Below are 20,842 nucleotides of genomic sequence, written 5' to 3' on the forward strand. Positions count from 1 at the left end.
TGAAATGTCTAAAGGTTTCAGTGTGTGCTAGGAAGTGTATGCTGCATTTACAGTTACTGTCAACCTCCTCCAATTAATTCAAGTTTGAGTGAAATGTTCAGTCAGGTTGCACGGGATTACAGAAGGTCTAAGTTATAGATATTATCATATTTACAATGGGAGGTAACCAGATACAGTATGGCCAATCTTCAACTACTGTTATATAACTGCTTCACGTCTCTGGTACCGACTATTGTATTGCAATTCCTGGTTTTTGATTTCTGGTTAGCGATTTGGCTTGGTTGTTGGTATCAGAAAATTTCTCCACCATGTGTGTTTTTGTATGTCCCTGTAAATAGCCAGTTTGTAAATAAATCCACACTTTTGGTATATATGGGGCATAATCATGATATAACCTGGGTGTATGCCTATTGTAACTTAAACATATCCAAAGTAGAGGGTCGGGTGAAATTTCTGACATTGTGGTTTATGAAATGTGGCAAAAATGGCCAAATTGAATTTCCCATGGGTCATATCTCAGTTAATGTTATTAGTATCATGTTTACCTTTAGTCTATGAGAAAGTGAGTTCAGTTAACTCTCATTTACAAATAAAATGACATTAAAAATGTGTACTTTTGTAGATATGACCCCTAAAAATTTGTCCCCAGTGAAAAACAAGAGCATTTTTAGGGCCAAATATCTCCTAAGCAAAAGTAGATGCATGTTTGCTGAGGCTAAATATCAATTATTCATACAGAATTACCTCTAGATGCACATTAGGGCTTTTCCTTACAAAGTTATGGACCTGTAAAAATGTTGTGCCGCGATGCATTCTTCATTGCAAAACTCGGCTCTACTGGCAAAACAAAAGTATGAAACTCAGATTTTCAGTTCTAGATCTCATTATTAACTCACAGAAAATGAAAAAAATCTAAGAGGTGCTGTGGTACAACCTCCTGGGCATGGAATGGCTCATCAATTATCCTGTAATTGGTGAAAGTGTTTTGCATCTAATCATGCTAACCTATGTACAGTCCAACAAAGGAGTGTTGCAAAACAGTACAAGACTTGCTCAGTATTGTACTGTTCACGTGCTTATACAGTGGGCTCCAGAATTATTGGCCCCCCTAAAACAAATTTTGAAAAAAAGGCTGCATATAATAAACAACATGGATAATGATCTATATTTTATGTTCTAACATACAGGAAAACTATATACTTTGAATACATTTCAATACTTCAATACATTCACTGTCATGTTTGAATGGTTTTTTTTTTATTGAGTGATCTCAGGTGCAAAAATGTGTCAATACAATTAGACTTTAATTTCCTTAATATGGTAATTTACTATCACACGTTGGGTAATGGGTACAAAAAGTAGTGGGGGGTCCCGATGCCTTTATGAAACCGAAATATTCAGTTTCATAAATCAGAATATTTAAGGAATATTTAAGGTTATTAAGGTTAATCTACATGGGTGATTGCCATTTCCTACTCATCATTACAGTTATAGACAAAGCACATCACAAACTGTGCTGTAAGTCTCTTTCATCATCAACTCAACACAAAACTTTGTTGGACAGTTTGCTAACTTGCTTTACACCACAAATAGACAAATTAGCCTGTCAGCAAAACAATGGTGCCATCTTGGAACATCAGCACAATTAAACAGCTTCAACAAAGACTCTTCACTCACAAGACAAGAGCGCTGACAGCATTTCACTAAAGCATTAGGGGATAATGAATCCCTAATTACGGTTTCTGAAATCCTATATGAGGACAATAGATGGACTGCATGGATTTAACATCTTGGAAATTTCCTCAAGATAACAAATCACTTCAGACTGGCCCCTATTGCCTTTAAGATAAATGGCAATAAATAATTTCCACATGAAGCAATGTTATTTTGATTGTGAATCTTACAATTTTATTCCAAATAAGAAATGTGTATGTGCTTTAAATACAGTTGTATGTATATTTTGTTGATTTAACCTAATTTTCACATTGTCAACAGGAACATTACGTTGAGCTGTGATTGGGAAAAAAATAGACATGTGACGAATGGCTGGGAGGTATGTGTGAGTGACTGGACGTGTCAGCTGCTTTCCTCTTATCTCTCATCGCACTGAAGCGATCGAGGGATGGGGTGAGAAACCCTGTCAGCACTGAGCACTGCGCTTTCATTTCCCAATCCTCCAGGGAGGGTCAGCCATCGTTTTAGGCGGGGAGGAAAACGGATAAAAGTGGGGAGATCGAGGAACCACTGACCACAATTGTGGCAGGGAGACTGCATGGCGGAGCCGCCATTTACATTTACACCAACTTTACTAGCTGTTCGGTCATTGGGTATTTACAGTACACAAAGCAGCATTCGAATTTTCGATGAGCATACAATGTTTCTGCATGACACAGGTATGTGGCTTCTCTCCCAAAGTAAAGGCCTTAGAAGCACACTACAGTTATTATTCATTCTGCAGCTTCTGACTGCTTTTTGTTCTTCTTATTGCTTCATAATGGCTTATTTCACTGTCATTGGCACAACTATGGGCCTCATGTTGAAAAGCACCAATAACAGACCCAAAGGCAAACAAAAGCCTAGAATTGATGAAAAAGCTTGTGAAAAGGCATCAGAGAAGCCAATTGTCCAATTCATTTTGGTCCCCTTAAACTTTTTTTGGGGGGGGAGTGTGAGGGGGGGGGGGGGCTATGTATAAAAAGGGGTGTGATTCCTACACACATTACCTGATATGGATGCACTGCACTTTAACAATCTGCACTGCACTTTAACCTCACATTGTCTCATTTCAAATCCAAAGTGCTGGACTACAAAGCCAAAAGAACAGAAATTGTTCCAACAGTCCAAAAAAATACGGACTGTACTGTATAAACACGTATGCAGTCAGGTCCAGAATTATTAGCACCCTTGATAGATATGCACAAAACATACTGTCATTGACAAACTTTATTTTCCAACATGTGTGGTGTGCTTTATTAATGATTTTGATGGGATTTAAGTCTGGAGACTGAGATGGCCACTGCTGTTGTTTCAACGTTGTTTCTATGTGGATAATCTTGTATGTTTGGAATCATGGGATCAATTATTATCATAATTATGTAGGTCAACATTAAAACTGCACTGGGGGCAACAGCTTCCGGACACACTAAATGTAGAGTCTTAAACTCGGATTGCTATTCCTTTTATTTAGATATAAAGTAACTCACAGTCATAAGACAATACTAAATTTACCTGCCTTGCATATTTTATCTAAAAATTGCCACATAAGTTGTACTGTGAAAACATCCCTGCCATCTGCCTGACTTACAAAGCAGGATGGCTATGTTGTATACCACACCCACGCCAAGGAGTAGTGCAATTGCACCTGTATGTGAGACTTCTCTATCATAGAGAATAGAGTACTGTATGTGATTTCCTGCTGGTCCACAGCCCACAGAACACATGAACATGGCACCCATATAGACCAGCAGTGCCAAAGCAGTCTGAGCAGGACTGAGTATGGAAAACGCATTTGAAGAGATTCTAGTTGCTGCATGTAGATGGGTCTGTGCTGCTGCTGAATTAGGGAAAATTTGATGGGACCATTGCAATGGGTATGATGACATGATGCACAGAATTCTGTAATTCAAAACAATGTGTCCGCTTATGTACTCTGTCATTTGTGCCATTAACCATCCAACACCACAGGACTGTTATTTACCATGTCTGAAATCACAATAGGTTCTTTATAAACAGCTTTAAGCTCTCTAAATATTCTAAAATTATGCTCTCTAAAATGTCTTAATTTTGAGTAATATCCATAAGGGTTCACAAGCAAAAAACAAAACAAAAAAAGACATACATCAAGCTGCTTATTGAATATTCCCATGTAAGTATGCTAAAATATATTATGTTATCCACAGTGAATAAACTAAAATGTCAACACAAACATGCAGGGCTCAAACTGTGATCCTCAATAAATCACCTAGCACCAAATATGTTCTGCTCTAGTTAAAGCTGGGGTAGGCGATCTTTGGGCGCGAGCAGAAGAAAGATTTTGAATGTATACAGCCCCTCCTCTCCAGTCAGCCTCTCGCGGACGTGTGCCCTCATTGGATGTTGGCTACCGGGAGCGATTAAAAAACGGAAGACTCTGAAAATCTGTCATGGGACAGTCATAGATATCAGATTTTTTTCCCCCCAGAGCAATTGGTTTATTGCTAGCTGTTGGAATGTGAAGAGAATTTCACCAAATATAACCCACCCAAAAAATAGCCTACCCCAGCTTTAAAGCAAAATGAAAGTGTCACTGTGAAGCAGCCATTATATGGAGAGGAAAAAACTAGCACTAGGTCCACGGTTTCAGCACTACTTAGACTTACAGTGCAAAAATGTGTCTACCTATTTCTACCTATTTCCACTGTCATAAATAAGATAAATGGAACAGCTGAAGTCAAGGTAAGTTCCGAAAGACCAAGAAAGATTTCAGTTAGAATGGCCAGAGACCTGGCGACAAATGTTCAGAACATATGTAGCAAACCTTAAGGCTGGGAGCCTTTCCCCACTTTGACATTTCACCACTTGTAACAATACAGTATTGGTCCGAGTTCTGAGGAAAAGGTTCTCCTAGACTCATTGAGAAAACACCAATAGATAGACTTAGCAGGACCATTGAGATGAGCTCTGACCACTTAACTATCAGCAGCATAACACTCTCAAAGAGACACACAAGCCAGGCTTGGGCAAAACAAACTGAATAAGGCCACAATTTGCTAAGCCTAGATTCAATACTTCCCATAGAGATGTGCATGTAATTGTGTGAACACTGATGAATACAGATGAAGAATGAAGAAAGAATGAACCAATTTCTGTTTCCCATCCGAATTTATATGAAATCCCAACTGCAGGCCCACCCCCACCACTATCGCAAAATGCTCTGTCAGTACAGAAAGGCCACGTGCTGGGACTTCTACCCTAGCTAAGCACATGCAGCTGGTTGACCACCTGTAGTCTGGGTCTGACCTGCTTCAGCTAGCTCATCAAGAGGACTGCAGTTGCAGTGGGCAGACCGCAATTGCCCATCACACCAGATGAGTCAGCAATCAATAATTATAATACTCATAATTTGTTATTTAGCAGATGCCTTCCGGGTCCCAGTCACGTACCAGTTAGGAAATGCTCCAACCTTTTTCTATTTTAATTGCTTTTACTCTGAGCTAAGGGAGAAAAAAACTTTTGTTGTAAGTCAAACTGTAGCTTTCACATGTCCGAACAAGTTTCATGAACATCAACAGTCATTGATAGAAGGTTTTAAGATACTAGGTAAAAAATATTGTTATGCAAACAGTCGTAATCGGGTAAAACACGAAACGTGTCACAGTGGACCCCGATCTTCCCTAAACTGCATGATAAACTCTGATGTTTCTTTGTCAGTCTGGCTTATTTATCCTTGTACTAAGTTGTACATGTGCAACTATGTGATCAGTGCCCCACTGTTTTCTCAGCTTGTCTCATCCTTTGAAGAAGTTGCATGGGTAAGAAAATCCTTTATTTATCCCTGGCCTTTTGGTGCACCCCCATTTTCATACTGTAATTTCGGTTTATAATTGTTTATGACAATTTTGTTCCCCAATGATTATTGACAGTGACATATCCACTTTCTTATGATGAATATATTGCTTCAGTAAGAATCACTATATTAATTATTCTAAATGGGCACTTTGACAAAAGTTCTATCAAGTATTAAGTAAGCAAACACTGCACATGAAGTAGAGAGTGGGAAAGGCAGCTTACTGCTTCTCCACAGTAAAACAGCAGTTGGTGAACCATCTGAGATGACAAATGTCTGAATCATCTCTGCATACATGCTGATAACTCAATATATGTATTATTCTAAAAGTGTGTGTGCGTGTGTGTGTGTGTATGCGTGTGCGTTATATTAGATATCCATCCATCCATCCATTATCTGAACCCACTTATCCTGAACAGGGTCGCAGGGGGGCTGGAGCCTATCCCAGCATACATTGGGCAAAAGGCAGGAATACACCCTGGACAGGTCGCCAGTCCATCGCAGGGCACACACACCATTCACTCACACACTCATACCTACAGGCAATTTAGACTCTTCAAGCAGCCTAACCTGCATGTCTTTTGGACTGTGGGAGGAAACCGGAGTACCCAGAGGAATGAATAACAATTTGTTCACAATAATTGCCCGGGTGCGCCAATAATTGTGACACCAATGGTTTTCAGAAAAATATGAGTACCTGAAATAAAAGTATATAGTTTCCCCATATCTTTGAGCATAATATATTGATTATTATCTTTGTTTTTATCACGTAGCCTTTTTTTCAGACTGTATGTGGATTTGTATCAATCACAAATCTCAAGCATCTCACTCTTCCTTGCTAATCTCAACTGCTTAAGCTATTTCAAATACAATACACTTTTCTGTTTAGTTATAGGCTATCCAGGGAGAATCTTTCAGCATTTTTTTAAAGAAGGCTCATTGTATGACCAGAGGTTGTGTCCATTCAACCGATATGGGAGCCTACATAGGCCTACTTATAACTGTAACTGTAATGTAATGTAATAACTGTAACATCTCCCTGGCGTGGATGCAATTAATTTATACTTCATCGAAAGCCGAGCCGGTCTGTATGCCCTGAACGCACCCAAACCAAGAGCGGGATATACTTAATGAAAAAAAAGAAAAAAGAAAAAAAAGGTTTTCAGTTGTATTGACAATATCCAATTTGTGTCATCTCACAAATTGGATATTGATTATTAAATGTGCATTAGACGATTCTGCCACACGATACAAAACCATTATCATCTGCATTAATCAGATCAGGGAAACTTTATTAGGATTATTTTCACACGTGCAGTGTTTCCTTTCCAATTCAAACACAGAAGTAGTAATTATTTATAAAATTTAGAGCATTTGCGTTACGTATGCTCGAACTGCAAAAGGAATCAAACCAACTGTAGCAAAACTAGGACTTCCCAGTCGAGCTTTTTACAATTTCAGGGCGAACAGTGGAATATAGACGATGTAAGCACGTCCTGTTTATAACCACACCAGGGTTAATATTAGTTGAGTTGAAGAGTCATAAAGTAGCTACGTAATAAACAAGCAACCTTTAATTAATTAATCCAGAGTGAAATAAATTAGCACATAAGCGAAATAACAAACCTACTCTTGAGTTTATTAACTGAATATGAGGCTGTTCACCGTCTGCACCGTGCACACAGAGATTGTCCTCTGGAACCTGCTATCACAAAATGAATAAAATAACAGAGTTGACAACTCTGTGAATACTAATCACCTCCTTTGCATTAAAGAAGCACAAACATCCCACAGAGTCAAGTGTAAGAAATTCAAAAATGTTACCCTCTGGCATTCGAAATCAATCACACCGACTACATCCTTAGAAAATTGGACGCACTGGTATTTAATATTTTCGAGGTCAGACTACAGAATAAATTCAGCATTCCACAATTTCACACACACACACACACACACACACACACACACACACACACACACACACACACACACACACGTATAGCTAAATCAACATTTAAAAAATATATATATATTAATTGTACTAAGCTATCAACTACTGTATTTCAAGCACTCTCTCCCACTATATATATATATATATATATATATATATATATATATATATATATATATATATATATATATATACACACACACAAATATGATATAACATGACGCTCTGGTATGTCTTAAATGAGTAAGCATTACAGTCTTTCAAAAACCACAGGAGCTATAAAAGACTTCCTGCGCAGGACTGTGTCTGTCCGTGAAATCAGCAATTGCTGGCGACTCACCTTTCGCGTGCTGCGGGACAGAGACGCTTATGCAGAGGACGAGAGAAAGAAATAACGGTCCCATTCTCTCATGAAATAGCAGTTGCCCAGTCCGCTGTCACATAAAAGCTAATACAGGCGAGCGGAGGAAAACTTGTCTTCGTATTCCCTTTCGTCAACGATGCTGGAATGATGCTGATGCCCTCAGTATTCTCTGTAAGTCCTTCACGGGGATGTGGACGTTACCGGTTAGACTGACTGTTATTAGAAGTGATACTGCTCGTGTGGGTACAGTTTCTCTTTACTGCAGTGGTGCACAATGCAATAAAGACAGAAACGCGTTGGTCCCGAATAGACGGCGCACTGTGTACAAACAGGGCAGCGCACGCTGCAGACAGTCGCAGCGGTCCGACTGAGGCGCTGTCTCACTGATTAAGATAACCCCTGCTCTTCCCTACACGTGCTAGTGCTGCCAGTACAAAGCCGCGCTTAATCTAGTCGGGCGGGGCTTAAATTATTGTATCCCTCAAGATTTAATGAGACACCATCTGGGGGAGGGGTGGGGCCATTATTGGGTACAATATGTCAATTGAACATACAATGGGTCCCATCTCACGAGGGTATAAACTATTTGAGGAAGTTTGTATGGTTACAGAATCACTGCCTGTGGGTGGAATTGCGATTTCTAAGCTTCTGATACACTTGGGAAATGTCTTTGTTAAGCAGTTGGGGGCTTTTTTCCTTCAAGATTTCAGACCCATTTCATTCCTGTATGGTGATGTCGATTTATTTGTATAATAATAATAATAATAATAATAATAATAATAATAATAATAATAATAATAATAATAAGTTCAACAGCTGGATCCAACTATCCATTTCCATGTCTAGTGATTTCCAAGTCTTCTGCTTCTTCAAGGAAATTGACCTTAACTGAGCCCTACAAGTGAGGGTTGTATGATGTGTTCCTAATGCTGCAACTGTAATTGGTCAAATAATTTGTCTGGGGGATATTCAATTTCTTGTTGGTAAGCATGAACAAACGTTTCATTCCACTCCAACTATCCAAGAAACAAAATAGCCATTTATAAACGTTTCTTCAATTGATCCATTCTTCCCAGCTAACAAACACCACAGGACTTGTTAATTTCTCATGTTTGAAAAAGGATGACCTTACCAGTGGGTACCTGCATTTGACAAGTCTGAAGGCTTGAGTCCCACTGGCCACCTTTTCATTTTCTGATCTGTACATTGCATTCAATTGTGTGCATTGACCTTCCTTACACACTTCATTGTGGAACTACAATATAGGCAAGGTGGCTGAACTTGGAACAGAACTTATATACAGTATATACAGTATGTGTTGGCCTACATAAAAATTAACTGTATCAAACACAATTATACTTTTATTGATTTTACTTAGCGATGTTCGTGCAGACAGTAAAATGTGCTTTTGATGGGAGTGCTTAACAGCCTTGGACATCTTTCCAGTCCAGGGCAGACTAACTCATTGAGTTTCACGAGTACAGATCTTACTGTTTCACATTTTACGGCATGATCCTTCACTGCAAAGGTAAATTTATACCTGTGAGGGGGTCAGTGCAGTATAATGGACAGAGAACTGCACTTGTAATTTCAATCCCAGGCAGAACAGTGCTGTTGTATCCTTTAGCAAGGTACTCTGCAACTGAATTGTTAAATAAATGTCTATCTACAGTATATAAATGGACTGTGTGTAAAATGTATATAATATGTGAGTTATTCTCAATAAGCTACATGTCTACAGGATATGGCCTGGAATTAAACTATGAAGATTAGGTGTAGAACAGCAACATATTATTTCCCCAACTATCTTTATAAGGGTCAGCAGCAAAATAAATAAATAAATAAAATGTCCATGCACTCCAAGGCAATTATAGAACGTATAGCATTTCACCAGGCCACTGGTTAACAAAGTGCAGCCCATGCACATTTATGCCCTCTCCCACTCCCCTAAGATTTGTTAACTGATCAGTCAGTGTGTTTCCTCAAACTGTCTGGATCGGCTAAAAGGCAGAGTGTTAAATAAAGATCAGTGCATGTATAGCATCGTCCCAGCCAACCTCTCTAATCCTTACCGGAGTTCAGCAGTGTCATTGTATTTTTGGTTATAGCACAAGGAGTTCCCACTGAATTATCTGATACATGTTAAGTAATCTTTCTGTTCAGCTCTTGCCAGGGGACTCTCAGTGGAAGCTATCCTTCTTGTTTCATCTTATTTTTCCCCAGATTATTGTGTCATATCCCTCATCAGAATAAAGTGAATTTATTCCAGGGCTTCTCTTGGCAATTTTCATTAACTTATGCCAGTTTGACAAAAGCCTGGGGCAAACAGAGAGGGCACCCAAGAGCAAATGAAAGCCTTGTGGAGAATGTATGCTGAATAAATTCCAAAGAGATCATTATATTAATTTCCCTTTCGATTAAGGGACTGAAATTATTGTCTGGTCTCCATAGGCCCTAAGCTGTATTGTATGTAATTTTCTGTGAGTACCTCAGCTTTCATCTACTATATACTATTCCAGTTCTCACAACTAAGCAGAACAGCATTCTGGGGTTGAATGTACAGTACTGTATAAGATTCAAGGTCCATTTCTATAATGAGCCAATCCTGATTCACATTAGGTGTAATAAAATGCTGGACAGATTGGTTCAATCCTGAGTGTACATTCACAAGAAAACTACAATTATATGATATGATCACATAGCAGAGGGTAGAGAAGTAAATAATGGACTGCAGAACTAGTGTAAGACAAACCAATGGAAACAAATATTCATCCTTCACTTGAAAGCCAGAGAAATTCATCCATATGTGTCAAAGCCCTCTGTCACAAATTCAGAAGTAGCATGCATAAGTGCTGTTTTCCACAGGAATTAAGAGGCCAGAAAGTACAATGAGGGTTTTCAGGGTTCACACAAGGTAATAATTTGATAAATCTGTTGAGGGAATTATGTGGGAGACAATTGCCCTGCCTATGACATAGAAGTGTCAACCGCCCTCACATCCCTCTGCAAAGGAATATTGGTATTCACAGAACATTTAAGACAGGAATGGACATTTAAATATAATCCTCTTACCAGATCGCTTCAGTGGGTATATGGTAATGGGGGCGGAATGTCATTGATGTATTTTTCCATCAATCTACCAAAGCCCAGTTATTCAGACTAATGATAATTACATTATACTTTACCTCAAATAACATTCTAGTCAAGTCATTCAGGATATATTGAGTGTTCTCTTTCATATAGAGACAATCGTTCCACTCCGTATGTATGGGGAAGGATCCCCTGGTCATTAAATGTGGATATTCTGTAATACACACGGACTGTGCCAGCCACACCCTGATTAACGCTCTATAAAGCATCCAGGTTGGCATGGTATCACTGATGATTTTCTCCAGCCTGCATTCCAGAATGTGTGATAGAGAAAGTATTTAGTCAGCCACCAATTGTGCAAGTTCTCCCACTTAAAAAGATGAAAGAGGCCTGTAATTTTCATCATAGGTACGCTTCAACTATGAGAGACAGAATGGGGGGAAAGAATCCAGGAAATCACATTGTAGGATTTTTAATGAATTAATTGGTCAATTCCTCGGTAAAATAAGTATTTGGTCACCTACAAACAAGCAAGATTTCTGGCTCTCACAGACTTGTAACTTCTTCTTGAAGAGGCTCCTCTGTCCTCCACACGTTACCTGTATTAATGGCACCTGTTTGAACTCGTTATCAGTATAAAAGGCACCTGTCCACAACCTCAAACAGTCACACTCCAAACTCCGCTATGGCCAAGACCAAAGAGCTGTCAAAGGACACCAGAAACAAAATTGTAGACCTGCACCAGGCTGGGAAGCCTGAATCTGCAATAGGTAAGCAGCTTGGTGTGAAGAAATCAACTGTGGGAGCAATTATTAGAAAATGGAAGACATACAAGACCACTGATAATCTCCCCTCGATCTGGGGCTCCACGCAAGATCTCACCCCGTGGGGTCAAAATGATCACAAGAACAGTGAGCAAAAATCCCAGAACCACACGGGGGGACCTAGTGAATGACCTGCAGAGAGCTGGGACAAAAGTAACAAAGGCTACCATCAGTAACACACTACGCCGCCAGGGACTCAAATCCTGCAGTGCCAGACGTGTCCCTCTGCTTAAGCCAGTACATGTCCAGGCCCGTCTGAAGTTTGCTAGCGAGCATTTGGATGATCCAGAAGAGGATTGGGAGAATGTCATATGGTCAGATGTAACCAAAATAGAACTTTTTGGTAAAAACTCAACTTGTCGTGTTTGGAGGAGAAAGAATGCTGAGTTGCATCCAAAGAACACCATACCTACTGTGAAGCATGGGGGTGGAAACATCATGCTTTGGGGCTGTTTTTCTGCGAAGGGACCAGGACGACTGATCCGTGTAAAGGAAAGAATGAATGGGGCCATGTATCGTGAGATTTTGAGTGAAAACCTCCTTCCATCAGCAAGGGCATTGAAGATGAAACGTGGCTGGGTCTTTCAGCATGACAATGATCCCAAACACACCGCCCGGGCAACGAAGGAGTGGCTTCGTAAGAAGCATTTCAAGGTCCTGGAGTGGCCTAGCCAGTCTCCAGATCTCAACCCCATAGAAAATCTTTGGAGGGAGTTGAAAGTCCGTGTTGCCCAGCGACAGCCCCAAAACATCACTGCTCTAGAGGAGATCTGCATGGAGGAATGGGCCAAAATACCAGCAACAGTGTGTGAAAACCTTGTGAAGACTTACAGAAAACGTTTGACCTCTGTCATTGCCAACAAAGGGTATATAACAAAGTATTGAGATTAACTTTTGTTATTGACCAAATACTTATTTTCCACCATAATTTGCAAATAAATTCTTTAAAAATCAGACAATGTGATTTTCTGGATTTTTTTTCTTTCTCATTTTGTCTCTCATAGTTGAGGTATACCTACAAAAATTACAGGCCTCTCATCTTTTTAAGTGGGAGAACTTGCACAATTGGTGGCTGAGTAAATACTTTTTTGCCCCACTGTATTACAACAGTGTCATACTGTTCACTTACCAAGCTCAGGATCAGTTCATCGGTCCTTTGGGCAGCCTCTGCAGGCAGTTGTTCAGATATCTTCAAGCTTAACTGGTACTTCACTGGGTAAGTTGCACGCCATAGCATGGGCTAACGCATGCAGAGTTGTGTGCTGTAGTGCTGACATCGGCTGACGCAACACAGATTATCTTGTGAGTTTCTAATACTGGGGTCTGGCAACTGGTGCTACATTGCATTTATTGCACATAAGCGTTGCTAACCCGTTCAAGAGTCCCCTGTTGTGGTATTGGTTACGGTGTAATCAGGGTTCTCTGAGTGAAGAGACCATCTCTCCAGCTGTAGGCTGCTCAGAGACGGGGTCAGATATTTAGTGGTACCATGCCAATTTGGGTGCTTTAGAGAGCACTAATCGGGGCGTGACTGGTGAGTATTAAAGAATAGCCAAGTCTAATGACCAGGGGGATCCTTCCCCATACATATGGGACGCTATATGTAGTGCATCCGGTTCTTTGCCACGGCAATCTCAAAGCTATTACCATATCATAACCAAAACCACAATGCAATGCTCTTAAAGCCACAAAACACATTTTCTAACATTCTGAGATGGAAATGCCTCAATGAAGGAAGTAAACCTAGCTTGTGAATGAGTTATATTCAACATTGTTTCTGGTTTCATGGGAGAGCAGTTTTATCACCGACATAATGTTATATAATTTCATTATTAATAAAAAAGTGAGAGAGTGTCCAGTTCCACTTCTGAAATTAAGAACTTTTGAAAATATTGGTGGAGTTGGTAAGGGTTTGGGGAGGGAAGAGGAGAAGGCAGAGAAAGAACTAAATTGGAAGAAGGGGGAAAAGAGGGGGGATAGAATGTACTTATTTTCATTTTTTGTGTTATTGTGTAGGGGTTGGTGGCAGGATTAAAGAAAAAATAAGAAGTTTCTGCCACACATACCCTTGGCAACACCCTGGATGAACATGGCTCGCCTGGTCTTGTGTTTGCCTGTGTTGTTTACTTACCTCTGCTTTATTTTGTTTCTTAAATCAATGTTTCACCATTTCCCCTGCTTCCTACATTTGCTTCTCTGTAGTTGGATCCACATCTTGTTCTCAGGAAACACTTATAGAGGCTTGATGACACTAAAGTTTGGCAGTCTATTATAACACCAGCACAATCTGGCATCTTTTTTATAGTACTAAATCAACAGTGTCATCACACATTTTCAACATTCTTCATTATCACTGGAAATGTATCTCTGGTGTACTGAATGTGAGACATGCATAAATACAGTAGAGAAGGGGTGAGTCAACCATCCAGATAATACTTTGGTGTTAATGATATGTTCACGTGCACATATTTTCTCCTTTGTTTGCATGGCAATACTTCAATTCTGGCTCATCCTCTCACGATATTTAGTGCACACCTCACTGTTCTTGCAGTGTGTGTTGGCATATCCTAACAGGATATTAGAAACACAAGTCAGTAATACCACATCACGGACGTTTGGTTATATGTATTCTGCACATGACATAAATCCCTTCACAGCCAGACTACAGGCCAGGCAAACACAACAATACCGCTCCTCTTACAGAAACGCCATTAGCCAGCGTGCTCCAAAAAAGAGAACACAATCAATACAATAAAATGAAGCTACGCCAGAACTGAAACTGACATGACAGATCCCATAGCCCCCCCAGAGTGAATTTAACCCGTATATTGACCTTTCTGGCTACTCTTCTGGGCATCCTCTTGTATGGACTGTTGGTGTAAGTGTGTGCGTGCAAGAGATGAAGATAGAGATATAGAGAGATCCAGTATATAGAGGAGATCGAGAGATACATCGATCAGCCACAACATTAAACCAACCTACTTAGGCCATTTGTTTTCCAATTAGAAATGCTTTAAACTGTATAAACGTGTCTATAAACACTTAATATTTAATCATATGATATGTGTACTTATATAAGCAGACAATCGTAAGTGAATTGCATTCAAAAGTTCAAGTTTTAAGTGAAAATGGAAATCTTGTAAGCTCATTGGGGGGGGGTGGGGGGGGTGGGTGGGGGGGGTGGTATAGACAAGTTTATACAGCATTTTTAATCATGAAGCAGGTGGTTTTAATTTTGTGGTTGATCGGTGTTTACTATATACAGTATAGAGAGACACAATTGTGATTGAGAATAAGCTCACTCTCACTATGTTTGTCATATGCTGAGGCATTAAAACAGGATATTGTGTGCTGGCTCATACAGTATGTAAATAAAGTGGTGGTTCCGACTTGGCTGGAATAGTGGCCATCATTATTCTGCTTGATCAGCAAACGTGTCCTTTCCCCCCATCCCAAGCTTCTAGCATTAAAGCATTTTACATCCCATGTTATGAGGCACATAAAGATAGCAAGCTAAATATATTTTAAAATAATTTTTCATTCAGCATGGCCTCATCTTGGGATAAAACAAATAATCAGATTTAGGTGACTAGAATTCTGACTTATAATTATAATTAGTAGTAGTAGCAGTAGCATTAGTAGTGTAATTCATTCTCCTAATTAAAATAAACAATACCACCTCATTGTACTGCATAATATCAGTATGTTGGTGTCAATCGCATTTATATACAGTACATGAACAGAACATGAAAGGCCCTTAACCCAGCTTTGCTCCAGGGGAGATTGTCTCATACTTAGTCTTATGAACTGTAAGTTGCTTTTGATAAAAAAAGTATCTGCTAAATAACATGTAAAGTCAATTTTGCTGACATTAGGCAAGCATATTCATCTAGAGGAAGTGGAATTTATCTGATTTAATCCTTTCAAGTAGAGAAACCTGAGCAGGTAGCCATCATGCTCACCACCCACAGATGTATCCATAGAAACCAGGCACTGTGGGAAAGATCAAATAAATAAAAAAATTAATATAAATCAAATATATTGGGTTCACTTTTCCATACTTCTGATGTTGTTGAGTGTTCCCTTTGACTGGTATGTTGCCATTTTCTTGTTTAACTCAAAATGTTGAAAATGTACAAAAAAATGTTTACACTGTACACAAAGAAGTAGAAACACAAACATGCATGCATGCACACACACATATGGATGCATGCAGGCAAATATGCACGCACACACACACACACACACATACACACACTCACACACACATACACACACAAACATTGCTGCATTTGTGTTTCAGAGAACAAACCAAACATTTAAATGTTAATTTATGTGTCAGGTCCTTGCAATGGTTCTTAGCTCTGAACTGGATCTCGGAAAGCTCTCTTGAGGTAGGTGCAATGAATATTACTCCAGCCAATTACACAGGATATTAATGTTATTCAGATATTACCCTGAATAAATAACATCATTGTTGCTCTAACTGAGTTTTCCACTTAGCAGTTTGTGACACTGTTCACATTGCCATAATTGTACCGACAGGCTGCTGAATTGTTCCTTTGTTGTGCCCTTGATTATAAAGGACGTCATTTCATATTTCTGAGAGGCTGTGCAAAGCAAATTATTACAGAAATAATTAGAAAGAATTCCCAAAGGAATCCAAATGTAGGACTAATACCAGGAACAGGTATTATGGAGGCATCTGTCCATGGCATGCTCATTATGCCATCTAAAGCCAGTTATGGGAAAATTGGATAAGGCCCACATAAATCGCAGGCTTCCAGGAAAATGGAAAGGCTTTCATGAATTCAGTTTTGCTCATTCATTGTCTTCCAATGAAGTATGTGTATTGCACACACACACACACTCACACATACACACACATACACACACACACACACACACACACACACACACACACACACACACACACACACACCACACAGGGAAGACATTGAAAAAGGACATTGGGATGTTGAGGTAGGAATGTTCATGCCCCCTGCCCCTCCAAAAAGCAAGAGTACTGCACAGCAAAGCAGCTTCTTATATTACCTTTTCCGTATTAAAATAATAACAAATATCATTTAAAGTAACTGCTCAAGATAGTATAGTTCAGCAGATTGGCTGCGCCTTCGAATTTATTTTCAGTTTTAGAAGGAAGCGTGTGATAAAGATAGAACCTCTCTCTTGTGAAAATGTTGTGTTATTTTTTTTTTATGTCTGATATGTGACAGAACACACTTTGAGACAATTATCACATGATGTTTACTCATGCACCTTTTTCAAACATTTTAAACCGTTTCAGAATATCCTTTTTAATTCCGTATTGATCTTCTATGTCATAATGTCCTCTCTCATGTGACATCCAGCATCATGTTGGCCTGTTTTTATATTGCCTTGCTCTGAGGCCTCCTGGCCTTCAAGGGACAGCTGACTGATGGGTCACTGACTCAGGGTCAAACTGAAGGCCAGAGAGCACTTGACCCTGACACATATATGAATGTGGTAGATTACACTGGAGGCATATACGGTAGAGGTTTGCATTTTGAAAGTCTTTAAAGCAAAATGGTGGGCAGTTATTTTACTGAGCCATTTCTTGTTGCGTATCTTCATGAGCGTATGTGTTGGGCACCTGTGTATGTGTGGCATGCATGTGTGGCATGCATGCGCGGCGTGTGTGTGTTTGTGTGTGTGTGCGTACGTGTGTGCGTGCCATGTGTGTGTGTCCGAATACAGGAGGCTTTGTGATAGAGGGCACCCTGCAGTCCATCAGATAAAACAGATCTGGGATGCGAGGACACACATCAGTACATAATTAATGTGGCCCGAGACGACGGCCCCTCTGGTAGAGCAGCAGCAGAATCGCATGTTTCTATCACCCCCTAAACTCGTTACTCACTCTCTGTTCTTTCTTTTCTCAAACACAATTTACACTTCCTCCAGCAAGGAGGTCTTCAGGGAATCCTGCAGCTTTGTACAGCCAGTGCACAGGTAGTGGGGGTTGTGTCGGGTAACAGGGAGATTCAAGTCCAGCTCACAGAAAGAAAAGGAGGGGCCACTGCCCAACCTACCCGGCAGCTCTCTCACACACAGTATGCTATAGGTGAATACACATTTTCAGTCTCACACAAAGCATATTTGTTGATTCATGCCAGCTTCAGAATAAAACATTCCTGGATATAGTAAAACATAAACTATGTCTATGTTGAGTGTTTGTTCTTTGGCTTATTTGTCAGTTGAGTTCTATGTTAAGGTTTGCTAGGGGTCGGCTCAAACTATCAAGCAATTAAGGGTAATTCATTGGATGGCAAACCATATCCTCGTATCCTCCCGGTCCTCACTTAAATGAGTGTATACACTAGTCATACCTCAGAGGATGAAAGCTACGCTAATGCATTATGTTTTTAAAGGTGTGCCATTATGCAGAGACGAGTCCATCTTACAGTCCATTTACTGTGAGTCACTGTAGTGGAAGTAAATATTTTCATACACAAATCTCCTCTTTGTTTACATTGACGAGCCAGTGTTCCATGTAATTACATAAACACTTTTGGTGGGAAATAATAGCTAGCTTTACCACCCTTGCATTAATCATTTGTTTGCTTTTGTGCTTCAAGTTGATTATGGGACACAGTATGTAAAGGTCTAACCAACATGGCTGTTCATTCATTTTGATGTTTGTTTTTTCTGTGTGTGTATTGCAGCTAATTCACATCGTCTTCATTAATATTTATTTCCGATAACTGATTGATGTCTGAATATGCCGGTTTCAATGTAGATGTTAGTCAATGTTAGTCAGGTTTTGATTTAATATATCTGTGCAGAGTACTGAGCATTTCAACCAATATATGCTTAAGACAACGAGCAAATAAAGATCATTATGTGTTATCCCCATAATGGTCATTTCAGAAAATGTGTAAATCTGGTGCAATGGTAGATCAATGATTTATTTTATAATGGAATTGAAACAAGTGACTGAATTGTGTCTGAAACAGGTGGCCCTAACAGTGATAATTTAAACATTTAAATGGAGGTACTTTAGCTATCCACCAACCACAAGTTATTTGTTATAGAAATATGTAGTGCACAAAGAAATGAGAAATGAACCCAGAGCAAGGGTTTGTTTGTTTGTACGAAGCATTTTAAATCTGCATTATAAGGAAACATTCACTGTGTGCTTAGTCCTTCCAATTAGGCATGTTCCATTCATTCCCAAATGCATTTATACAAAAACTAATTGTTTTCCAGCTCTGCCAGATATACACTGCTGTATACACTAAATCATTTTTATTTTTCTTCCATAAAAACAGCCTACGGTGTCCTGTAACAAACTCCACACAGCACAGCGCTGCAGCAAAATAGAAAAGAAAATAGCATAGAAACAACCAAATAACACAACTGTAAGCAATGGCTTGCTCGTCAGCGGATGAAATATGAATGGCTGAAACATGGAGTAGATGTTAACAAGGCCGTTTTTATTATGCATGGGGAACAGAAGGTGGGGCAGGAAGGCCGCTGTAAATAACTCCAGCGCTGGCACCTCACCCCTCTCTGCCCCGCGGCTGCTGGGGGCTCCATCGGTATGCTCCAGCTGTGCTCTCATGCTCCGCAGTCAGGGAAATTGAAGGTATCCGGGAACATGCCTCTCAGCCAATACAAATGATTTGATTGGCACACAGCTGCAAAGGGCAGAGAGACAGAGGGGGGGGGGGGGGGGGGGGCACTGTAAATGGAGCAGAGCTGTTGGCTTGCTGGCTCTCTCCTCTCTCCAGGCGTGAAGGCACAGGCACACACTGGGGTACTGATGCTGTCCCACCATTTTCGGCTTGTAAACATCCAGTGTTTTTGACCGTCTGAAATTAAGCATAGCTCAATCATGAGCGAATTCGGCATATTGATTGTGATGGATAAGTGAACTGGGTACAAGGAAGTAGGGCAGATCCATCAAATAGTTATTTTTACTAAGGCCTGGACTTAATAAAGATTTTAGCTATACTTGACTCAAAATTAAATGATTACAATTTATTTGGGCAGAAACGCGTTGTTAATGAGAGAGGTCAGAGGAGAAGGACCAGACTGGTTCAAAGCATCTCTGAACACACAAAGCATCAAACCTCTAAGTGGTTAGGCTACAGCAGCAGAAGATATAAAATATGTTAAATACCTAATAAAGTGCTCGCTGAGTGTATATAAAAGTTTAAAAGAAGCATCACTGACAATATTTGAAGTGCTACTGAATAATATGGTATTTAAATTTGAGAATTCATACATCCCAAAGATTCCTTTACCAATATTTTATGAAACAATGGATACTGGAAGGGTCTTTATGAACAAACTGAAAAATCTTTAATAAAAATGTGTTAAAATAGGATGCGGTTTCCCCCCTGTTCATACAAACAGTCTAGCACTTTCTTGATACAGTCAGATTGTCTCAATATATATAAATTGCTATTTAATTGAACTCCGTATGTTAACCGATTTGACCAATTAAAATTGCTTCACAGTGAGAGATTTAATTCCTTTTTGGTAGCTCTGTGCTTCAGTGGATGCTGAGGTAATTGAAAATCACCGTCACTCTTTTATAAATAAAATCAATGAGAAAGGTAAATGCACACAGCGGTATAATCTACAGCACTGGAGTTCTGCGACGCCAATGGAAATGACATCCCATTCATACAGATTAAAATGAGTGGCCGTATGCAGTTTTTAACACCAATCCCATAATGGAGATTCATTTCCTGAATCCTTCATCCTTCGAACTGTATTTTTTTAGTTTAATTGGATTTGGATTTGAGTTTGTGTGGATAAATTCATCACATGAAACCATATATCCTCCATTATATATCACAGTTTATATGTCTTGGTGTTCTCCAGACAGCCCATAAGTGCATGTATAACTCTACTGAAGGTCACTTACCGATTTCCCCTCTGCTTGCATCCAGCTACGTCTTGTTTTTCTCACCTGCTCCCACGTCCACCAGCTTCCAAGCTCTGGCAGACAGGCAGGGAAGAGGGGGACTTATTATCCGGTGAATTGATCTCTCTGTCGAAGAGACACCAGCAGT

At 39.7% G+C, this 20,842-nt stretch overlaps 1 protein-coding gene across 5 annotated transcripts in view; it reads right to left on the minus strand.

The window, feature by feature from the left end:
- Positions 1-8,232, minus strand: part of LOC133142050 (EGF-like repeat and discoidin I-like domain-containing protein 3) — a 102,553-nt gene extending 94,321 nt beyond the window's left edge. For all 5 annotated transcript variants that reach the window (XM_061262988.1, XM_061262987.1, XM_061262986.1 and 2 more), the window contains exon 1: positions 7,837-8,232. In XM_061262988.1, coding sequence (XP_061118972.1) covers positions 7,837-7,900 — 64 coding nt within the window. In that variant the 5' untranslated portion in view covers positions 7,901-8,232. The remainder of the gene's footprint in view (positions 1-7,836) is intronic.
- Positions 8,233-20,842: the final 12,610 nt, after the last annotated feature.

The sequence above is a fragment of the Conger conger genome, chromosome 12 (genome assembly GCF_963514075.1).
Source record: "Conger conger chromosome 12, fConCon1.1, whole genome shotgun sequence".
NCBI lineage: Eukaryota > Metazoa > Chordata > Actinopteri > Anguilliformes > Congridae > Conger > Conger conger.